General features: G+C 36.1%; 2 protein-coding genes across 3 annotated transcripts in view; one reads left to right on the top strand and one right to left on the bottom strand.

The window, feature by feature from the left end:
• The window catches only part of LOC114534451 (lysosomal acid glucosylceramidase-like), a 16,734-nt gene extending 13,598 nt beyond the window's left edge, over positions 1–3,136 (top strand). The window contains exons 5-6 of the mRNA XM_028555893.1: positions 1,334–1,468; positions 2,719–3,136. Coding sequence (XP_028411694.1) covers positions 1,334–1,468; positions 2,719–2,964 — 381 coding nt within the window. The 3' untranslated portion in view covers positions 2,965–3,136. The remainder of the gene's footprint in view (positions 1–1,333; positions 1,469–2,718) is intronic.
• Positions 3,137–3,789: 653 nt separating this feature from the next.
• LOC114534452 (maspardin-like) lies at positions 3,790–17,324 on the bottom strand. Of its 2 annotated transcripts, none has more exons than XM_028555895.1 (8): positions 16,782–17,324; positions 15,876–16,037; positions 15,626–15,706; positions 15,238–15,383; positions 14,606–14,714; positions 14,304–14,411; positions 13,936–14,076; positions 3,790–4,460 (listed from the first exon to the last, which is right to left on the bottom strand). In XM_028555895.1, exons 1-8 carry the CDS (start codon positions 16,851–16,853, stop codon positions 4,329–4,331), a joined length of 951 nt encoding a protein of 316 aa, XP_028411696.1. In that variant the 5' UTR covers positions 16,854–17,324; the 3' UTR covers positions 3,790–4,328. The 2 variants fall into 2 exon arrangements, with proteins under 2 accessions (XP_028411696.1, XP_028411695.1); XM_028555894.1 differs by lacking the exon at positions 3,790–4,460 and adding an exon at positions 13,279–13,691 and having other exon boundaries at positions 16,782–17,144.
• Positions 17,325–18,863: the final 1,539 nt, after the last annotated feature.

The following is an 18,863-nucleotide window of genomic DNA, read 5'->3' as shown; positions in this document are numbered from 1 at the left end:
TCAGGTCGAAACGTCGAAAAGTGTTTTGTCTATTTTAGGCAGTTGTTATGCCACATTTGATGCCACATTCTGCAAAGATTTACTGTTGCAAATGTGAACATCTTTCTCGGGTAAAGGGTTCAGTGGCAATGCATGAGAACACATTTCACCGAAATTTCTTATAATAATTTATGAAAATCTAGCGAAATATATTCCTGTGTAAAAATATAGGCCGAGAATCTGTCACATTAGTGTATTTGAAATCGGTGCATTCTCCATCTGAGGAAAAAAGCTTTGAGAGCGGGTATATATCAGTGAGTATACAATTTAAAGCAGTAATCTAGTAGCAACAATATTCCTGTGAGAATAATTCATACTTTTCCATACACGCATAAAACATTTCTAAGTATTGCATATCATTCATAATAAAATACCTTCATAGACGATTAACCTCCAGAACGTTTTCAAAAGATATTTCGACGCTCCGTCGTAAAAGCGTAACTGCGTATTCTCTTCACCTAAAAACTTTTTACCCCCACGCCATAATCAATTAACCAATTATAATTCGCCAAGGAGGTCACGTGCATGTCCAATATTTCAATAAAAATGGGCCAATAGAAAACAAAAAATCAAAACAAATTGGAATACATGGCGCCTGATTGTGGGCTAAGAATAGCCCGCAATGAGGGAATTACTAGTCTGATCAGCAACGAAAACATATTAAGCCCTGGTCAAACGAGAGTGATAGTTGATGAGAGTTGATGAGAGTTGCAACTCTCGCTTGCGTTTGACCGCGAACTCTCATACACTCTCGCGCACTCTCATCAACTCTCATCGACTTTGAACTGGTTCAAACTTTGATGAGAGTTGATGAGAGTTTGGGCGCGTTTGATCGGTCATGAGAGTTGATTAAAGTTGGAAAACCGCCAGCGGTTTGCATTTTTTTTGCAAAAAAAAAGAAATCTTCTGAAAACAACGGGCAGCAAAAAAAAATAGCAAAACGAAGTGGAGTAATGACGAAATTAATGCGCGCGGTAATCAACTCTCGTTCTCAACTCTCATTGGTTTTCTATTGGCCCATTTTTATCACGTGCTTTGCCCCCATACAAAACATGTATTCTCCCCTATTTATTTTCATACTAACTCTCCTGACGAAGGCCCTCAGGTCGAAACGTCGAGAAGTGTTTTGTCTTTTTGGCAGTTGTTGTACCAGTGACATTTGATCCTAAGTTATTTGAAGACGCTGCCACGCTGCTCCTTGGTTATATTGGAACTTATCTAGTTTCTATATGTTAAACATTGATTTTCATTGTTTTTAAAATTATTTTAAAGGAATTTCCTTTGCTAATTCTAGGATTTCCAACATTGGGTCGCAGGTTGGACAGACTGGAATCTCGCGTTAAACATGGAAGGCGGACCAAACTGGGTGAAGAATTTCGTTGATTCACCGATTATTGTCGACAGCGAAGATAACGTTTTCTATAAGCAGGTAGGAATGAAGAATGTTCATGATGCTCAATTCTTAAATATGATGAAATACAATTCTTTTGGATACCAAAATGAGTGATGCAAATCACTGATACCGTTGTTATAATATGAATGCCATGGGATAATTACTACATTTTTGGTCGTGAAAGCATAGTAAACTTGCCACTATATGGTTAAAAGTTCACTACCTCTTTATGCAAACCCCCATGTAAATCCTTGTTCGCACTTGTCCACTGTACGCACTAGTGGGCAAAATGCTTTCTCTGTGAGAAAAAATACAATGTTTCCGAATTGTTAGGATTTAAGCCTGATTCACACTTGTCCAAAGAGTCGGGGATTCCTTTTGTTTGAATTCACTATTGTGCGAAATGCCGATGATGCGACAAGACGAATTGCCCATTCACATTCGTCCAAATAGACGAACCATTTAAATAATTCGTGTTTACAGATCATCCATCTGTGATTTGTTTATCCGTGCGTAACACAGACAAACTGGAAGAAAAACTTTTGCTTGCCTGAGGGCCTGTTTACATGGAGCCGAGTTACCCGGGTAACCGAGTTACTCACCTTGCCGGGACAAAACGGTATTGTGTTTATATGGAACCGGGTAACTCGGCATTTGTTACGGTACATTGTAATTACATGACGTACTTACTATGTAGAGCGGGAAATTTCAAAAAGGTTTTTACAATGGTGGTAAATGAAACGTAAACGCGCATGCGTGTTTGGCGAATATTCTACTCGCCTAGCCGAGTTTCCCGTTGCAAAGTGTTTACATGGTATAACCGAGTAACTCGCCTTGCCGAAAACCCGGCACAGTTTGCCGAGAACTCGGCACGCCGAGTTACTCGGATGCGCCATATAAACAGTCAACCGAGATATCCATACAATATATAGAACAGGCGAGAACTCGGTCCTGCCGAGTAACTCGGTTAGCGGGTAACTCGGCTCCATATAAACAGGCCCTAAGTTCGCCTCGGCGGATCATCCATCTCCAGTACTGATAAATCGGGCCAGTAATAAAAGGGATCACGCATTCGAATCCGCACATCTGCAACAGGGTTGGTATATTTCTAAATAAATAAGCCCGATATTATTGACATGCCCATTGTTTTCTTTGTTTAAAATAAAGGAATGAAAGCCCCCTTGGCCGCTAATAGCAATATTTATTTGGTCTACAAGACTACAACACGCCTAATCCCCTATGGCCTGTACAAAACAAAATTTTAAATTCTTCCTTGTTTATTCCAGCCAATGTACTACCATTTGGGTCACTTCAGTAAATTTGTCCTTCCTGGTTCATTTCGAATTGACATGACTTCCTCTTCGACGGTAAACGAACTGGAATACGTAGCATTTTTGCTCCCCGATGGCTCGAAATGTGTCGTTATTTTGAACAGAAGTAAGAATGATATAAAAATTACAATCAACATTGGCAGAGGATATATTAATGGCGAGATCAAGTCTTCGTCAATACAAACATATTTGTGGCCGTGACAACTTATGAGATTTCGTACACATGCAATCAAGGTTTGTAAATTTTATCATGATTACTAACTTAGGAGGGATTAATAACACAGGAGCTGGTGTTATTTGGTAATGGTAGATGCAATTGATTTGATAGGTTATGATGTAAAATTAATCTTGTGACCAGGTCACCAGAGTGATAATAGTCATAATATATAAATGTAAATTGTTAAATGTGCAATTGTTTGTGTGTTTTGTGCTGGTTTGTTATCATATCTTTGCAATAGTACAAAAAAGTCAAAATGGCGGAGTATTTATCTCGTTCCAGGCTCCTATGCTATGGTCAGCCAAAGCATGTTTTGGTTATTAATATTCAAAATGGCGGATTTATCCCAACTATTTTTATGCGCCGATAATTGTGAAAAACTGTTAAAAAACCGTTATAAAAATTATGGTGAAAAAGACAACAAGGTTGAAAACGTACATAATAGAAAAGAGCATAAGATAGCCTGGGAAAAAAGATAAAAATGCCACGTCTTTTAAGACTTAGATTGAACGAAATATTTTGAAGTTGCAAAGCAGAGGCGCGAAAAAGCGAATGTATCAACAAGTATGCGCCCACTGTAAATCTCAAATTAAAAGTTCTGGGCTTACGATAGGGAAAAAGGTCTGGGAGGGGAAGTGTTAAAATTAGAAATTCGTCTAAATTGGTGATTGGTTTGTTAGCTTTAATACACTCACCACAGACGTTTTTTGATAAATATTCGCGGCCTTTTTTACAACGCTGAGAACGAATTGCAGTTTTAGACAGAAATAAACAATGTATCAAAATGACACTTTATTACACTTTCCGTATATATAGATCAGTGCCCAATCAAGATGGTGATCTTGATTTTCATGGTAATAATTTCAAGTCTAGAATCCACGAATATAATCCTAACTTTTAATCCTAAACCTCACCCAACTACCTATACTAAATTATTCGAATTAAGGACTATATTCGTGGATTCTGGACATGAAGTAATCACTATTTTCGAACTATTGAAACTCGCAATCCAGGTTTATAATTTGTATCAATGCCTAACTTAATAAAGCGTGTTTGTATGACATCACAATACTATATTGCAACAACTGATCGCACAATCCACACTGGATAACGTCATCCACGTTTTAATATGTGCAAGCACAAACAATTTTAGACCATGGGAAATTGCCGTATATTTATCAGACCTCTACCTAATACTACCAAAATACACAGTGATTCTTCTAGTATTAGCCTATTTTATCGGTCTATGAAATCACACTACACATTCAATTGCCGCGCGACGTTTTTGCCTGCAGCTAATTTATTTTAGTTATTCTCATCAAGGGATTCAATCCACAGCCAGTTTATTTTAGTTATCCTCGTCAAGGGAATCAGTCTCCGAAGTCGGTTTTTCATTCATCACAAACATCAACTCCTCGTCAGCTGCTCCTTCGGGGTCTACGGCCGAGTACCGCGTGCGGGCAAATTGACGCAAATGAATCTAAACAAAGTCATAAAAAGGTCGTGCATTAGAAGAACTTTCCGAGAATTCGATTATTCCGAAGATTCCAAACTTTTCCACGTGATCAGAAAACGCAGGAAAGAAGAACTGGGACTAGTTATCAGGATTTTATTCTGCCAGCGTTATTTCTGAGCGATCTTCATAACAGGTAATTTGATGACTGCGTCAGTGGAATTCTTAGGGGAATTAAATGAATTATGGAATGTCATATTTGGATTTATTATATAGAGGTAGATGGGGGTATTTTACTAAGAACTAAAACACTCGTAGAACTCATACGCCACTACATCTGGGGTACAATGCGGATATTTTCCGTATGTCATTTTTAAGGGTGACATAGCGAGTTTCGAAAATTTTCCCGCCATTTTCTTATTTCGTATATAAAACGAAATTAACGTTGGAAATACAAACGAAAACACTTAAAAGACATCTTTAGATAAGTAAAGTTTTTTCTACTTGAATTTTTAGGCCATAATTTAAAAAATATGCGCTTTTATAATGGTCTTTCGCGGCTGATTTACTTGTAGTCTTTTTGCTAATTTTTGTCACTCTGAATTTAGTCCATATAATAAACAGAACATTACACCGTGTTATTAATATCCTATATAATATCATATATCACATTTGGATATAATAAGCGAATAACGAGTGTTTCAGATTCGAATAACATCTATTACAATTGGTTATCATATGGAAACTATGCGACTATGTAATATATCATATTTCATGTTGGAGTATATCGTATATCATTTTGGCCTATAGTACGATTATTTTCTCATTTGATATACTATATTTTAGTATAGTGACATTTTAATAGTCCTTTCAAATTACAAATCCAAAGTATGCTCCGATGAGAATTCGGACTGAAAAGAATGTAAAAAATGTTCCTAAACTGCGATCTTCTTAAAATAAACTTGGTCTCAGCTAATACATTTTCTTTATCGTTATATTTTATAGTCATCTAGAATATTTTATTCACACAGAAGCTTGTACGGGGTTTAGTTCTTTGGAGACGCGAGGTCCTCTTCTGGGGAGTTGGGAACGAGGAGAAAGATACAGTCACAGTATTATTGAGGTAAGTGCAAATGTATAGATTTCTTACCTGTGAACTATTCCAAATAACAATCCCATCACTGACTGGTAGGGTTCTCAACCCGGATGAGGCAATCAGAATCATATCTTATGTTTACACTCTATCATCGAATGATCCTTTATTGACAATGTCTAGTGCCGAGGTCAAAGTTTACTCCGAAAACAAACATTGCAGTAATAATACTGCATTCATTTAATCATTTACACTTATAAGTTATTTCATATTTATTACTGAGCTGCAACAATAATAAATCATACATGTCTACCCCTGTGTATGTCGAATTTATAGCATCTAACAGATTCAAGTTTCGTTCATACGAATACTTACGGAAATTACGTCATCTGTGGTGTCTGTGGTGTCCTTTCGAGCTCTTTGACACATCGTCTGAACGAACGTTCAGTGGCGTATTTAGGTGATTGTAAAAATGATTTCCGATTATAAATCTATCAAATAGATTTAAATTAGACTTGATATTTTACACCAGTAGAAAAACTCAACCTCGACAGACACAAAATGTTGTTTCATGGGATTTGTTTTTCAAAATTGCAAACATTTATTCCGCGAACGTCTTTATATATATCGTTGTCTTCTATGGTTTATTTCACCATAATGGCGGCGCAACTGAATTGGGTCGATAACCAATGAGAGTGTGTGAAGATGAAAATACAACGATGCATAGTGGAATTACCAAGCAAGTCTGTAGAATGTTTGAAATATGGCTGATTTCCAAGTTTATTTGCATTACAAAGAACAAGGATAGTTTCATTTTCTACCCTTGTTCTTTGTTGGTGCAACTACAACTGATGAGATTGCCTCGTTTCAAATGTAGATAGATACCACTGCCTGAATCGTAGACAAACATACAAAAGCACCAGTCTTTTTTATCCATGACATGACACTTCATATCAAATTATAACTTCTTACATTTGATCCACATTTTTGTGAATAAAATTATTTATAAATCCATCAAATAGATTTAAATTAGACTTGATATTTTACACCGCGGGAAAATTCAGCCTCGACAGACACAAAATGTTGTTTCGTGGGATTTGTTTTTCAAAATTGCAAACATTTATTCCGCGAACGCCTTTAGTATATATCGTTGTCTTCTATGGTCTATTTCATCATAATGGCGGCGCAATTGAATTGGGTCGATAACCAATGAGAGTGTGTGAAGATGAAAATACAACGATGCATAGTGGAATTACCAAGCAAGTCTGTAGAATGTTTGAAATATGCATGATTTCCAAGTTTATTTGCATAACAAAGAACAAGGATAGTTTCATTTTCTATCCTTGTTCTTTGTTGTGCAACTACAACTGATCAGATTGCCTCGTTTCAAATGTAGATAGATACCACTGCCTGAATCGTTGACAAACATACAAAAAGCACCAGACTTTTTTATCCAAGACATGACACTTTATACCAAATTATAACTTCCTACATTTGATCCACATTTTTGTGAATAAAATTATTTTGGCACAAAGTGTGTTCAATCATTAACATTAGTGTTCAATCATTAACATTTATGGAACATACAACGCTGAAATACTCGATATAATAACGATCAGACATTCAGTAATAAACACGATTTATTAGTCAAGGCATGTGTATAGGCTATAGCTATATTGCAAGTTTGTTTAAATCCGTGCAAATAATACTCTAATTATAAGATTTATTTTAAAGTATAATATATTGTTAGGAAACAGTAAGAAGATTCTAAAACGTGTTCGATACATTGAAGAAAGAACTTTATTGGCGACGTTTTTGCTTATTTTTTTATTTATACCCCAATCTTACTCGCTTGCGTAAGTTTCCTGCTGTTGAAATGCTGATGAACACGCAGAAACAAATTTTGCCAAAAGCGCTTTCTGAAGTTCATGCCTCATGCTGCGACGTTTTCCTGGTAATTGCCTGGACTATTTATAATTCAATTCGACGACCACGAATTTCTACATTGAAAGCGAACAGTAAACTCGCGCCTTACAAAAGCTGCATAAGATAAAAATCTATCTTGATATAATTATGTAAATTGGTGGCTGCTTTATAATTTCAGTATATATTGGATATGTAAACGTTCTGGGTTTTGTAATTTAAAGTCAATATTTGCAATGATTCGGCTTTTGAACTTTTACAAGACACATATATATTAGTACACATATATAATTGATACATTCTACGAATGTGTGCATATGACATGGCATAATAATATATTGATATATGTTACTTTTCAAATTTTTAAGAGTTATTCTTTCGGTCCCTATTCTTTATAAGTATATATTTCATCGCCCTCTACATAAACTCTGGTTTGTGTTCAATAAGAGCGCATAGAGTCAAAATTCTTAAAATAAATAATTTAATGAAATTTGTTCTAACTCCCGAGGATTATAGGTATATATGTGCTGAATCTTTCACCTACGAAGTAGTGCCATCGCCCGTTCCTCGCATAATCTCATTTGAAAATGGAATGAAAAAGCCCCTGAGAAAAAGTGGCTTTAAAATGACAGCCGTGAATTAATAGGATACAATTTAAGTTTTATTCTAAAAAAATTATCCCGTCAAAAGAAAGCCTACCTTCAAAGTACAAAGAAAACAAATCTAGGCAATTATCCTATTTCTGAGTTGTATTTACCAACGACTTATCCAGTCATTAACCACAAAACGTCTTCAGAAGCGATTTCAGACAATACTGCGTATTTCCTGAACCAAATTCTGCTTTATCATCGTTTCTTGCCCTCGCAAACAACCAATAGACATGCGTCACAGACGTCACATGCCAGGACACAATTTTCAATAAAAATCGGATATATATAGCAATTTTTTTTCAGCTGTTTTCTTTGTTTACCCGGGTAATACAGGTCTATACAGGCCTGTAGTATAATTAAGTACTTCCGGATTCAGACATTGAAAATAGTCATATGTATAGTTCACTATAAAATACCTACTATAATTCAAAATTTTCGCTGCTAGGTAACGTGCAGACGTTTCGAGATTTAATCTTCTAGATTTCTCTGCGTGTCTCTTCAATTAGCTTTGTTCTTACATAAATGCTCACAAAAGCCTGACCAGGGGTGCATGGATTTTTTTAAACAATGGTCATTGATTATTTCGATTAAAGCCAATTGTATTCAAAAATTAAAATATCTACCTGGGTATAATTCGTTTTGTTTTTCTTTATATCAATTTCCCGTTTGCTCTGTACGAGATTTGCTTGTCACGACATGCAATCTGTAGTACGAGATTTCCAGAATACTCTAATAGAATTTGGATGAGAAAATATTATTTGTAGACGAAAATAGCAAAAGACAGTCCGCGTCTCGTGAAAGCGAATTATTCAGGTATCACGGGTATTGAAACAATTTACTATTGCTTTTATTTAATTATTTTCATTTGTTTACATGCAATGACACCCGTATAGGTTTTATTTTATTTTTATTTTATTTTATTTTATTTTATTTAACTTTGCCAATGAACATGCTGTACATTTACATAAATACATATACAAGACATGGATATGGAAACACACATACGGATATACAGAGGTGGCCAGGTGCACGCTACAGCTTTCAATAATTACAGCGGCCGTATATAATGATAAACACACAAACTAAAGACCAGTTTAAACAGATGCAACGCGTCAAACAAAATGATGACATACTTCTTTTTGATCTATTCATTATATGCATGATGTTTACTCGAATCTAGTTAGTTAACAAAAGTTGAGATAAAGCGCCTCTTTGAGTCGTCGTCACAACATTGCAATGCGAATTTGGTCAAACGAATTGCACCCGTTTAAACAGGCCTTAATAACAACATGATATCACCTGACAGTTTACGACACTTATTACAACACAAACATTTAGGTTTCCATGTTTATTATTATAAATCTGTTTATTAAGAAATCGTTAGGCACAACAGACGTGTGTCTTTACCAACCTCGCAAGCCAGGCTCTTGGGCCGTGGAGCGTAAGTAAAAGAGCCTGGCTTGCGAGGTTGGTGTCTTTACATGATTGAACTATTTTAAATACAATATACATTATTTAATTACTTTATTTTACAAAAATAATTTAAGGTAGCTAATATATACAGTATAGTATTTACGATATTAATAAAGTAATTTAAAATAGTACATATTAAAAATAGTCAAATAGACGTCTATTTATAAAGGAACGCTTAAATCTTTCAGTTTTGACCTTTGGTAAAATGAATGGATGATCGCGTTTTCTTAAAATTCTATGTCTTTCTTCAGGCAATAGTTCATATAAAATATGTTCAGGGTCATCTAAAATCCTATTGAATAAAATTTTGTCTCTCACTTCAATTAGCTCAGACATTTATACTCTTTCAGTACATACCCATACCGATACAGGGACCGCTGTCGCTTTAGCCCCACCAATAATTTTTCCGTAATTAGTCTTTAATTTCGGATATTTTTTAGTTAGCTCAAATTTACAAGCTAAAATTTACAAGCAATACAAGCGCCAAACATGCTGGAAACCGGCTTTACATTGGACAAGCATTTGACCATTAAAACAGCATGGTTATCCATGTCAAAATATTTGACATCATATAACTAAAGCATGCATGTTATATTGTTTAATGTTTGTATATGAGCGCCAAACATGCTGGAAACTTTACATAGGACAAGTATTTGACCATTAAAACAGCGTGGTTATCCATGTAAAAATATTTGATATCATAACCAATACATGGTTATATTGTTTAATGTTGTATATGAGCGCCAAACATGCTGGAAACTTTACACAGGACAAGCATTTGACCATTAAAACAGCGTGGTTATATCCATGTCAAAATATTTGACATCATAACCAAAGCATGGTTATATTGTTTAATGTTCGTTATGAGCGCCAAACATGCTGGAAACTTGACATAGGACAAGCATTTGACCATTAAAACAGCGTGGTTATCCATTTCAAAATATTTGACATCATAACCAAAGCATGGTTATATTGTTTAATGTTTGTTATGAGCGCCAAACATGCTGGAAACTTTGCATACCATCTATTATTTCCCAATAATCCTTAAATTGAGAGGCATTTGCGGCGATTTCAGAGACCGATTTTTTTCCGCTCCGCTCCGCGGTCCCTGCTAATGTCATTGCCTGTTAAATGGCTGGCAGTAGTAGAGTTGGTGTATTTAAGTAGGATTTCTGGAATGTGGTGGTCTTACATCGTGTTGTTCTAAATGATAAGTTATTATGGTTGGATGAAATGGATAAAGTGCTTGTATTCCCTGCCTTGAGTGGTATGGCTATAACCAAAACTGAAGGCCTATTATTGTGATTGATATACAGGACATCCAACATTGGGTCGCAGGTTGGACCGACTGGAATCTGGCGTTGAATATGGAAGGCGGACCAAACTGGGTGAAGAATTTTGTTGATTCACCGATTATTGTCAACAGCGAAAGTAACGTTTTCTATAAGCAGGTAGGAATGAAGAATGTTTATGATTATCAGAATAAATGCTTGATTAACCAAATTCTATGAAATATAGATCATTCTGCCATAAAAGGTGCATGCTAAAATCAAGGGAAATGGTTGTATATCAGTCGAACCATCAATGTTACTCTAGCCTGAACACAGACCAAAGGTGAAACAAAGGTCAGATGAAAAAGTGGTCAAAAGCGTTCCTCCACTTTGCTATTTTTAGAATTAACGCTGATGATTGACACATTTAACTAAAAATTAATGAAATTGAGCTTGTTTATTATTGTGCGAATATCGTTACCTGTAAACATTCACGAAGTATGTTAGGGGAGTGTGCCTTTTGTTTTGGCAATATAAAGTTCACAAGCAAGTGTTCACTAGTAATAAAAAAATTGTCGCCGTATTAAAAAGGTTGGATGTAGATTGGATGTCGAATTCCGAGACATTTTATTTTTCTACATATCGCACGCGAATATCGTTACACTGGCTGACTGGCCGTATTCAAGCACAACCATTTCTGTGATTCGTAAAATCTTTACTCAAACATAAAAAGCATACTATTTGTCAATTTCACCTAATTCCTGAAGATTGCCAACGATCTTTCAAAACATCCTTTGTTATGTACGTTAGCCAATCAATAGCCATCTTTCTGTGAATAGCCATACGCTTTTGAGCACTTTTCCCTCCGACCTTTGTTTCGCCTTTGCGTCTCCCCGCGAATTTTAAGGCGGGCGAAAGGAAGGGCTGTGTTCAGGCTAAGTTACTCTAACTGGTCGAATGACTGACATAAGTTTAAATTAGTAAATGCCGCCGGAATACTCGACCTTGGTAATAAAAAAAGTCTAAATAACCGTCGAATATACCTGAATATGGTATACTTGACCTTGGTAATGAAAAAAATTAATGTAGGTCGTATATACCATTATATGGTATAATCTACCTTAGTAATAACCATTGTTTTCTTTGTATAAAACAAAGGAATAAAGGCCAAATGGCCGCTAATAACAATGTTTATATATTCAGTAACTTTGGTCTAAAACACGCCTAATCCCCTATGTCTTCTACGAAGCAGAATATCAAATTCTTCCTTGTTTATTCCAGCCAATGTACTACCATTTGGGTCACTTCAGTAAATTTGTCCTTCCTGGTTCATTTCGAATTGACATGACTTCCTCTTCGACGGTAAACGAACTGGAATACGTGGCATTCTTGCTCCCCGATGGCTCGAAATGTGTCGTTATTTTGAACAGAAGTAAGAATGATATAAATATTACAATCAACATCGGCAGAGGATATATTAATGGCGAGGTCAAGTCTTAGTCAATTCAGACATATTTGTGGCTGTGACAACTTATGAGATTTCGTACACATTCAATCAAGGTTTGTAAATTTTATCATGTTTACTAACTTAGTAGGGATTAATAACACGGGAGCTGGGAATATTAGGTGTTATTTAGAAATGGTAGATGCACTTGATTTGATAGATTATGATGTAAAATTAATCTTGTGATCAGGTCACCAGAATGATAATAGTCATAATAATGATAATATATAAATGTAAATGGTTAAATGTGCAATCGTTTGTGTGTTTTCTGCTGGTTTGTTATCATAATTTTGCAATGGTAAAAAAGGTCAAAATGGCGGAGTATGTATCTCGTTCGGAACGAGTCGTTCCAGGCTCCTATGTTTGTGGTCAGCCAAAGCTTGTTCTGGTTATTAATATTCAAAATGGCGGAATTACCCAAACCATTTTTTTACCAGGGGCGTTTTTTGATAAATCTCCTCCGGCTTTTTTACAACGCTGAAAACAAATTGCAGTTTTAGACAGAATTTAAACAATATATCAAAATGACACTTTATTACACCGCTTTCAATACAAATTTTTTGCCCGTTGGCCGTTGATCAGTAATCCATTTTTAACCCGAATCATGCAACCAGGCTTTAAAGCCCTAAAGGCGGCTACTCAGCTTTTATTTTATATTTTTGCTGAACTCAGATATATAGATCATTTAGCAATTTGACATCACAATACTATTGCAACAACTGATCGCAAAATCCACACTGAATTTTAGACCATGGGAAGTTGCCGTATAAGGAGTGGGCTACGTCGTTTGAACTAAAATATATCTTGGACTGGTTGTATCAAGCCCGTTTAGCTTAAACGGTGAATGGATCAATTTGAATTATGCACTGAATATGTAGTTGTGAACAGTATCTTTGTATTAAGGTTAAAAACATTTAGTTTGCTTGTTGACTAAAACGATGGACGCGCTTTCTATTTTGAACTTAACCACCGTTTAAGCTAAACGGACTTGATACAACCGGCCCCAGACCTCTACCTGATACTGCCAAAAATACACAGCGATTCTTCTAGTAATAGCCTATTTTATTGGACTTCCCTCTGCCATATTCGAATCTGCGGGTCTATGAAATCACACTAAATCACTACACATTCAATTGCCGCGCGACGTTTTTGCCTACAGCCAATTTATTTTAGTTATTCTCATCAAGGGAATCAATCCACAGCCAGTTTATTTTAGTTATCCTCGTCAAGGGAATCAGTCTCTGAAGTGGGTTTTTCATTCATCACGAACATCAACTCCTCGTCAGCTGCTCCTTCGGGGTCTAGTGCCGAGTACCGCGTGCGAGCAAATTGACGCAAATGAATCTAAACAAATCATAAAAAGGTCGTGCATTAAAAGAACTTTCCGAGAATTTGAATATTCCGAAGATTCTAAACTTTTCCAGGTGATCGGAAAATGCAGGAAAGAACTGGGACTAGTTATCAAATGACTTCAATATTTTTTATTAATTGCCTTGAAAAGGTTGACTTGAAAGAGCATGTTACTTCGGGCACACTTCGGGGAAACTTCGGGGACAATCAATCTCAAAAACCTGTTTCTTCTGTTTACCTGTAGATAGAGATTGACTTCGGAACTTCGACACAGGTACGGAAAATTCCCTCCTGATTTTAAATGCGCTCTCTTCGCATGAGGATATAATTTGTAGAGACTTTCCTTCACCTGGTCTGACAACGCACATTCATCAAACACCTATTCAATACACGAAACTTTAAACAATTGGCTAAGCACCCAATTTACACGAGGTATAGTATTTGTGATCGTATTTAGTGGGATTTTTTAGATGAGAAAAAAAATTTTTTTTGTGAACGTTTGTAGGAGTATTCGGTTTTACAAGTAACATTTGCTTCAGGGTTACCATAATTTATTAATATTTTGTTTGCTTCACGTTCTCATGAATTTTGGGGGGTTGTACTTACATCAATGATCGTCATGGGTATATTTGCAATTTTCTGAGGTTCGACGTATGAACTTAAACAGTTCAAGGTTAGTCTCGACGCTAGAGAACTTCGCTCCAAGCCATCCAGCTGCAATAAACACAAAAGTAATAATAAGTTAATCATTGTTTTTATACAAGTCTACAAGCCGTTTAATGATTCATCACAGTTACATGAGAGGCATAATTCCACGTGCGGTTCTGTAACTTGTGATTGTTGAACAAGATTTGAACTAAAAGTACTACCAATAAAAAAGTTTTAAAAATTAAAAAAAATTGCTGTACATTTTCCACCATAAAATCGATTGAATCTGCAATATCTGGGTCGACCTCTTTCGTCGTGAAATTTTCCATCACCATTTTTTTCAAATAAAAACCAGGCATTGCCCAATACCTAAAACAAAGGTAAAAAGATACAAGCTCTGATTTATCCCAGAGGCCAACCTCTATACTCGAGTCATGGTAAAGAGCCTGGGCACTAAAATAATGGCGTACACTTGGTCACAAAGATCACCGCGCATGTCATCTAACCAGTTAAGGACCATAAACACGCTGCACTGGTTGGCTGTTCCGCTTTCTCACTAGTAAATAACATTTTTCGCGTCAAAAACGTGGAGACCGAGTGGCGCTTCTGGTGCGCTCCTTATTCTGGCTGAGCCTGGAATTGAATGGAACGATGACAGTCCAGTTAAGCTTGAAAAGCACTCGTGTGTTTTATCGAAATATGTTGTTCTTAAGCAAGCAATATTTGGTTATTTTAGTAATTCAACAGCTCAATACAATTTCATATTTGCTTACTAGACATTAGTTTGTTGTGCCACAAGCTTTTAAGTATGTTAAGCCTTAGCATATTCTAAGCAAATCATGTTATAAATTTATGGTTTGAAAGGCTCTGAACTGTACAGAAACCAACATACATGTATGCAACTGAGGTGTTCTCAAACACAGTTGTGTCACCAAAGGAGTTGCACAAAACAATGGAGCATGTCCTGGGACTTTTGCTGGTCACTTCAGCAAATTTCTGAGCAAGAAATCCACCAAGAGAAGCACCAAAGAAATGAACCTGGAAATGTTGAATATGAGGTCAGTGTTTAACTTAGTTCAAGCTTTGAAAACTAATTTGACAAACTCTAGTTTTAAAAACACATCTTAATGGTCATGAAAAGCAACATAATCTTGTTTAAAAGCTCAATTTAATATGAAGTTTCAAAAATTCTACATTAGTACAAGTAAATTTGAGAAACTTCACGATGTACGATGCCATAAATATGCTGTATTCACTTCTATTGATTGTATGCTCAATACCTTGTCTAATTTTAAAAAATCTAGCAATTTTTTCATGCCTTCAACCCATTCAGCATAGGTCCAATAGACTGGATATTCCACCTGAGAATAGCAATAGATATCAGCAGTGAATTTAGTGACATTAAAAGCAAATGAAAATTCAAACTTTCAGGCACAGTTTCCACTATTACGGATTGCTTCCGCAGTGGGTAATATTTTGTAGCCATTAAAAGGCAGTGAAATATTTTATTATGAAAGATTTTTAACTTACAGCAATCACTCTATAACCCAGACTAGTCAGGGACAATATTTGTTTAAAAAAAACATCAGCAGTTCCGCTCACTGGCGGCAAGCATATCAAAGGACAACGGACATTTCTTGGTCCTGCGTCGTAAATTGTCCAGCTCTTTTCAGAAGAGGGATCAACAATCACCTAATAGTAAATTGCAAACCAAATACATAAACTTCAATACATTATCAATGCACCTCCAACTCCAAGTGAGGATTGTGCGGATACTGTCTATCTCAGAGACAATTAGATTGATTGATGAGACTGGCAAGCAATTAGTTGGCAATATATTTCTTGATTGCAAAAGACAGGGGCTCATCAATTTGTCCTGGGCGCTGTGGTCGGTTCTAACAGGCCTTGTTTAAAGTGTAGTGTATTTCTCACCTGCAAACTTGTGTACATAGTGCATCTTAACCAATGTTATATCGGAATATGGTATTACATGAACAAACACAAATATTTTGGGCATACAATGTCTTTCCAATGGAAAGTAGTAGTAAAGTTGTTGAATTGCCTTGTAGACTTGTGAATGACAGATCAACCATGAGACATGATGGTTGAGAAACCATTAGTCATGATGGTCAACTTGCCTCTTGTAGTAAGTGAGTATGATACACATAAATATCACATGGCCAAGTAGTTTTGATCTCACAAGCCAAGCAAATTTGTGCCTATATATTTAGCATGCTTCCTAAGCTAAACTCATATTTGTGTAACCATAATATACATTTCTTCAGGAGATTATCAATGTAGTCAGTGTTTGCAAAAATAATTATAAATCAGACTAATAGACAAAGTATATTTATATATGTTCATATAGTCCAGTGTAATTCACAATTGTGTAAGCAGATCTCCACATTTTTAATCGTACTATAAAGAAGAGCTTACCTTTCGCTTTGGCACAGTTGATCTGAAACTTTGATACTCCTGGGACCTACGAATATCGCTTTCTTGCGACATATTTCAGCATTAAACACGATATATTGGTTATAAACAAGTCATTTATGGTATCTCTTGTATTGAAATTTATGAAATCCTCAGCGTGTCTCCACAGTATCGTCTTCCCAATCGAAACAGCGCATAAAATACCGATATCCTTAATATCCTACCAATTTTACTCAGCGAAAATAATACTATAGCATATTTCGTTTTCCAATATAAGTATTTCGTGTAAATTTGCACAATTCTTTGTCATTCGAAGACTGACTTTGACATCGAAGAAAACACGACACATGACCAGCGGTTACAATCCCCGACCGGATAAACATCACTATGTTTCCTGTAGTATACAATTTCGTATTTACACTGCTTAAATAGTTTTTTTTTAAACAAAACTGCGCTAGCTTTACTAGATTTTGACATTAGGCGTTTGTATTATCGAAATGGTAGCAAACAAAAGGCTCTTCTTTTGCATCATGCCATTCGCTCTATGTTTTTGAAAGGATGCTTTGGAAGCCATTTTCTGCTATACTACGGGAAAAAACCCCAAGCTTATTCGAGTCCATTTTAAGGGCACAGTTCAAAAAGTCACCTGATTGTAGACAAAAGTAGTCTGGATATGAACTCAGTTTACTATGAGGCCGCGTGGTTTAGCGTTTGCAAAACTGTACTAAAAAGAATCGCGACAAAATAAACCTACCGGCATAAATGCCCGCCAACCGCTATTGTTTTTTTAAATTATCAAACATTTTACAAAAAGACTAATTAAACTAATTAGACTAATTAGCACGCGGGCAACACAAAAATTGTAAACCAGTACCAACCAGTAAACTAAAATAAGACTGGAACGTTCACTCTCAGCTCACTCAACTTTCTCTCATTTATGAGTGAAGCTAGGATGGCGGATCATAAAGCCTTTCTTGTATGTATGATCCAGGCCTCTGGCGCGGAAATTTCAAAGGAAAAAATAATTAAAATTACCGCCATTTTACCTACGAAATCTCCGCGTGGAGGCCTGGATCGTACCTACAAAAAAGGCTTCAGTGTCAGCCATCTTGGCTTTGACAGACAGAGTGAGCATTCCAGTCTTATTTAAGTTCACTGGTACCAACCAATGTTACCTGTGCTCGGCCTCATTAGCGCGGCCTTTGCATTTATAGCCTGGGTATAAATAAAATTAAAATAGGGAGCTATTTTAGATTAGTGCCATTTGAATGAGTGCAGTCTGCATACGATCCTCTTGTTGATTCAAAATCATCTTTTCCCGTTTAACTGTACTGTTGTCTGATGATATCTGCTTCAGATTTGGTTCACCTCGAAGTCCAATTTTGTCAGATCCAATTCACTTAACTTGTCGGTTAACTTGCAATGTATATGAGCAGCCAACAAAATTGTATCTTGCCGGAAAAGGCCTTTTTTTATTATACTCTGATATCCGTATTTACCAGTAAGGTTACCTCCGGTTTCATTGATCATTTTAATTTTCACGGTGACCTTTCCTCTTTACACTTCCAGTGAGTGGGCGGACAAGCACCGACAATGGTGCCAGTAGCATCATGCTGTTATCTTAAACTGCTAAGTATTTTTATAACTTTCTCATTCCTATCTCCTACAGATGACTGATAATAATAAGCCCACTCGAAAATAGGGATTGCATTTTGTTTTCCATACGTTGCTATAGTTTCATCTTTATATGGTTATAAACATGCTGTGTTTCGAGTTTTTCAGTCCTACCTAAACTATAATAGGAATTTGATGATATAACCTGCCCGTATTGCGTTTTTACACAGATCATGCCCGCGCGCTGCATGAATATTGTTGAGCGAATACCAACCATGTCACTAGTAATCATTGCCACAGACGTTTAAGATATGATTATAATTTTTAGCTATGATTCAGGCATTAACTGCGGTCGCTTATTGTTGAATACTATCTTTTGTCACAATCTACACAGAATTCATGATTGAGAGGTCTGTCTGTCTCAAGTGTCGAAATACAAATACGTTTACAATTGACTCTACGTTTAAGACT

Source organism: Dendronephthya gigantea, unplaced genomic scaffold (assembly GCF_004324835.1).
Source record: "Dendronephthya gigantea isolate DGI-Jeju-01 unplaced genomic scaffold, DenGig_1.0 000102F, whole genome shotgun sequence".
Lineage (NCBI taxonomy): Eukaryota > Metazoa > Cnidaria > Anthozoa > Malacalcyonacea > Nephtheidae > Dendronephthya > Dendronephthya gigantea.
This window is presented reverse-complemented; position numbering and strand designations above follow the sequence as displayed.

Coding starts and splice junctions, on each gene's coding strand:
- LOC114534452 (XM_028555895.1), bottom strand. CDS start 16,853: ATGTCGCAAGAAAGCGATATTCGTAGGTCCCAGGAGTATCAAAGTTTC. Junction 14,412..14,605: donor TCGATTTTATGGTGGAAAAT/GTACAGCAATTT, acceptor TGTTTATTGCAG/CTGGATGGCTTGGAGCGAAG. Junction 4,461..13,935: donor AAGTCAATCTCTATCTACAG/GTAAACAGAAGA, acceptor GACTTTGTTTAG/ATTCATTTGCGTCAATTTGC.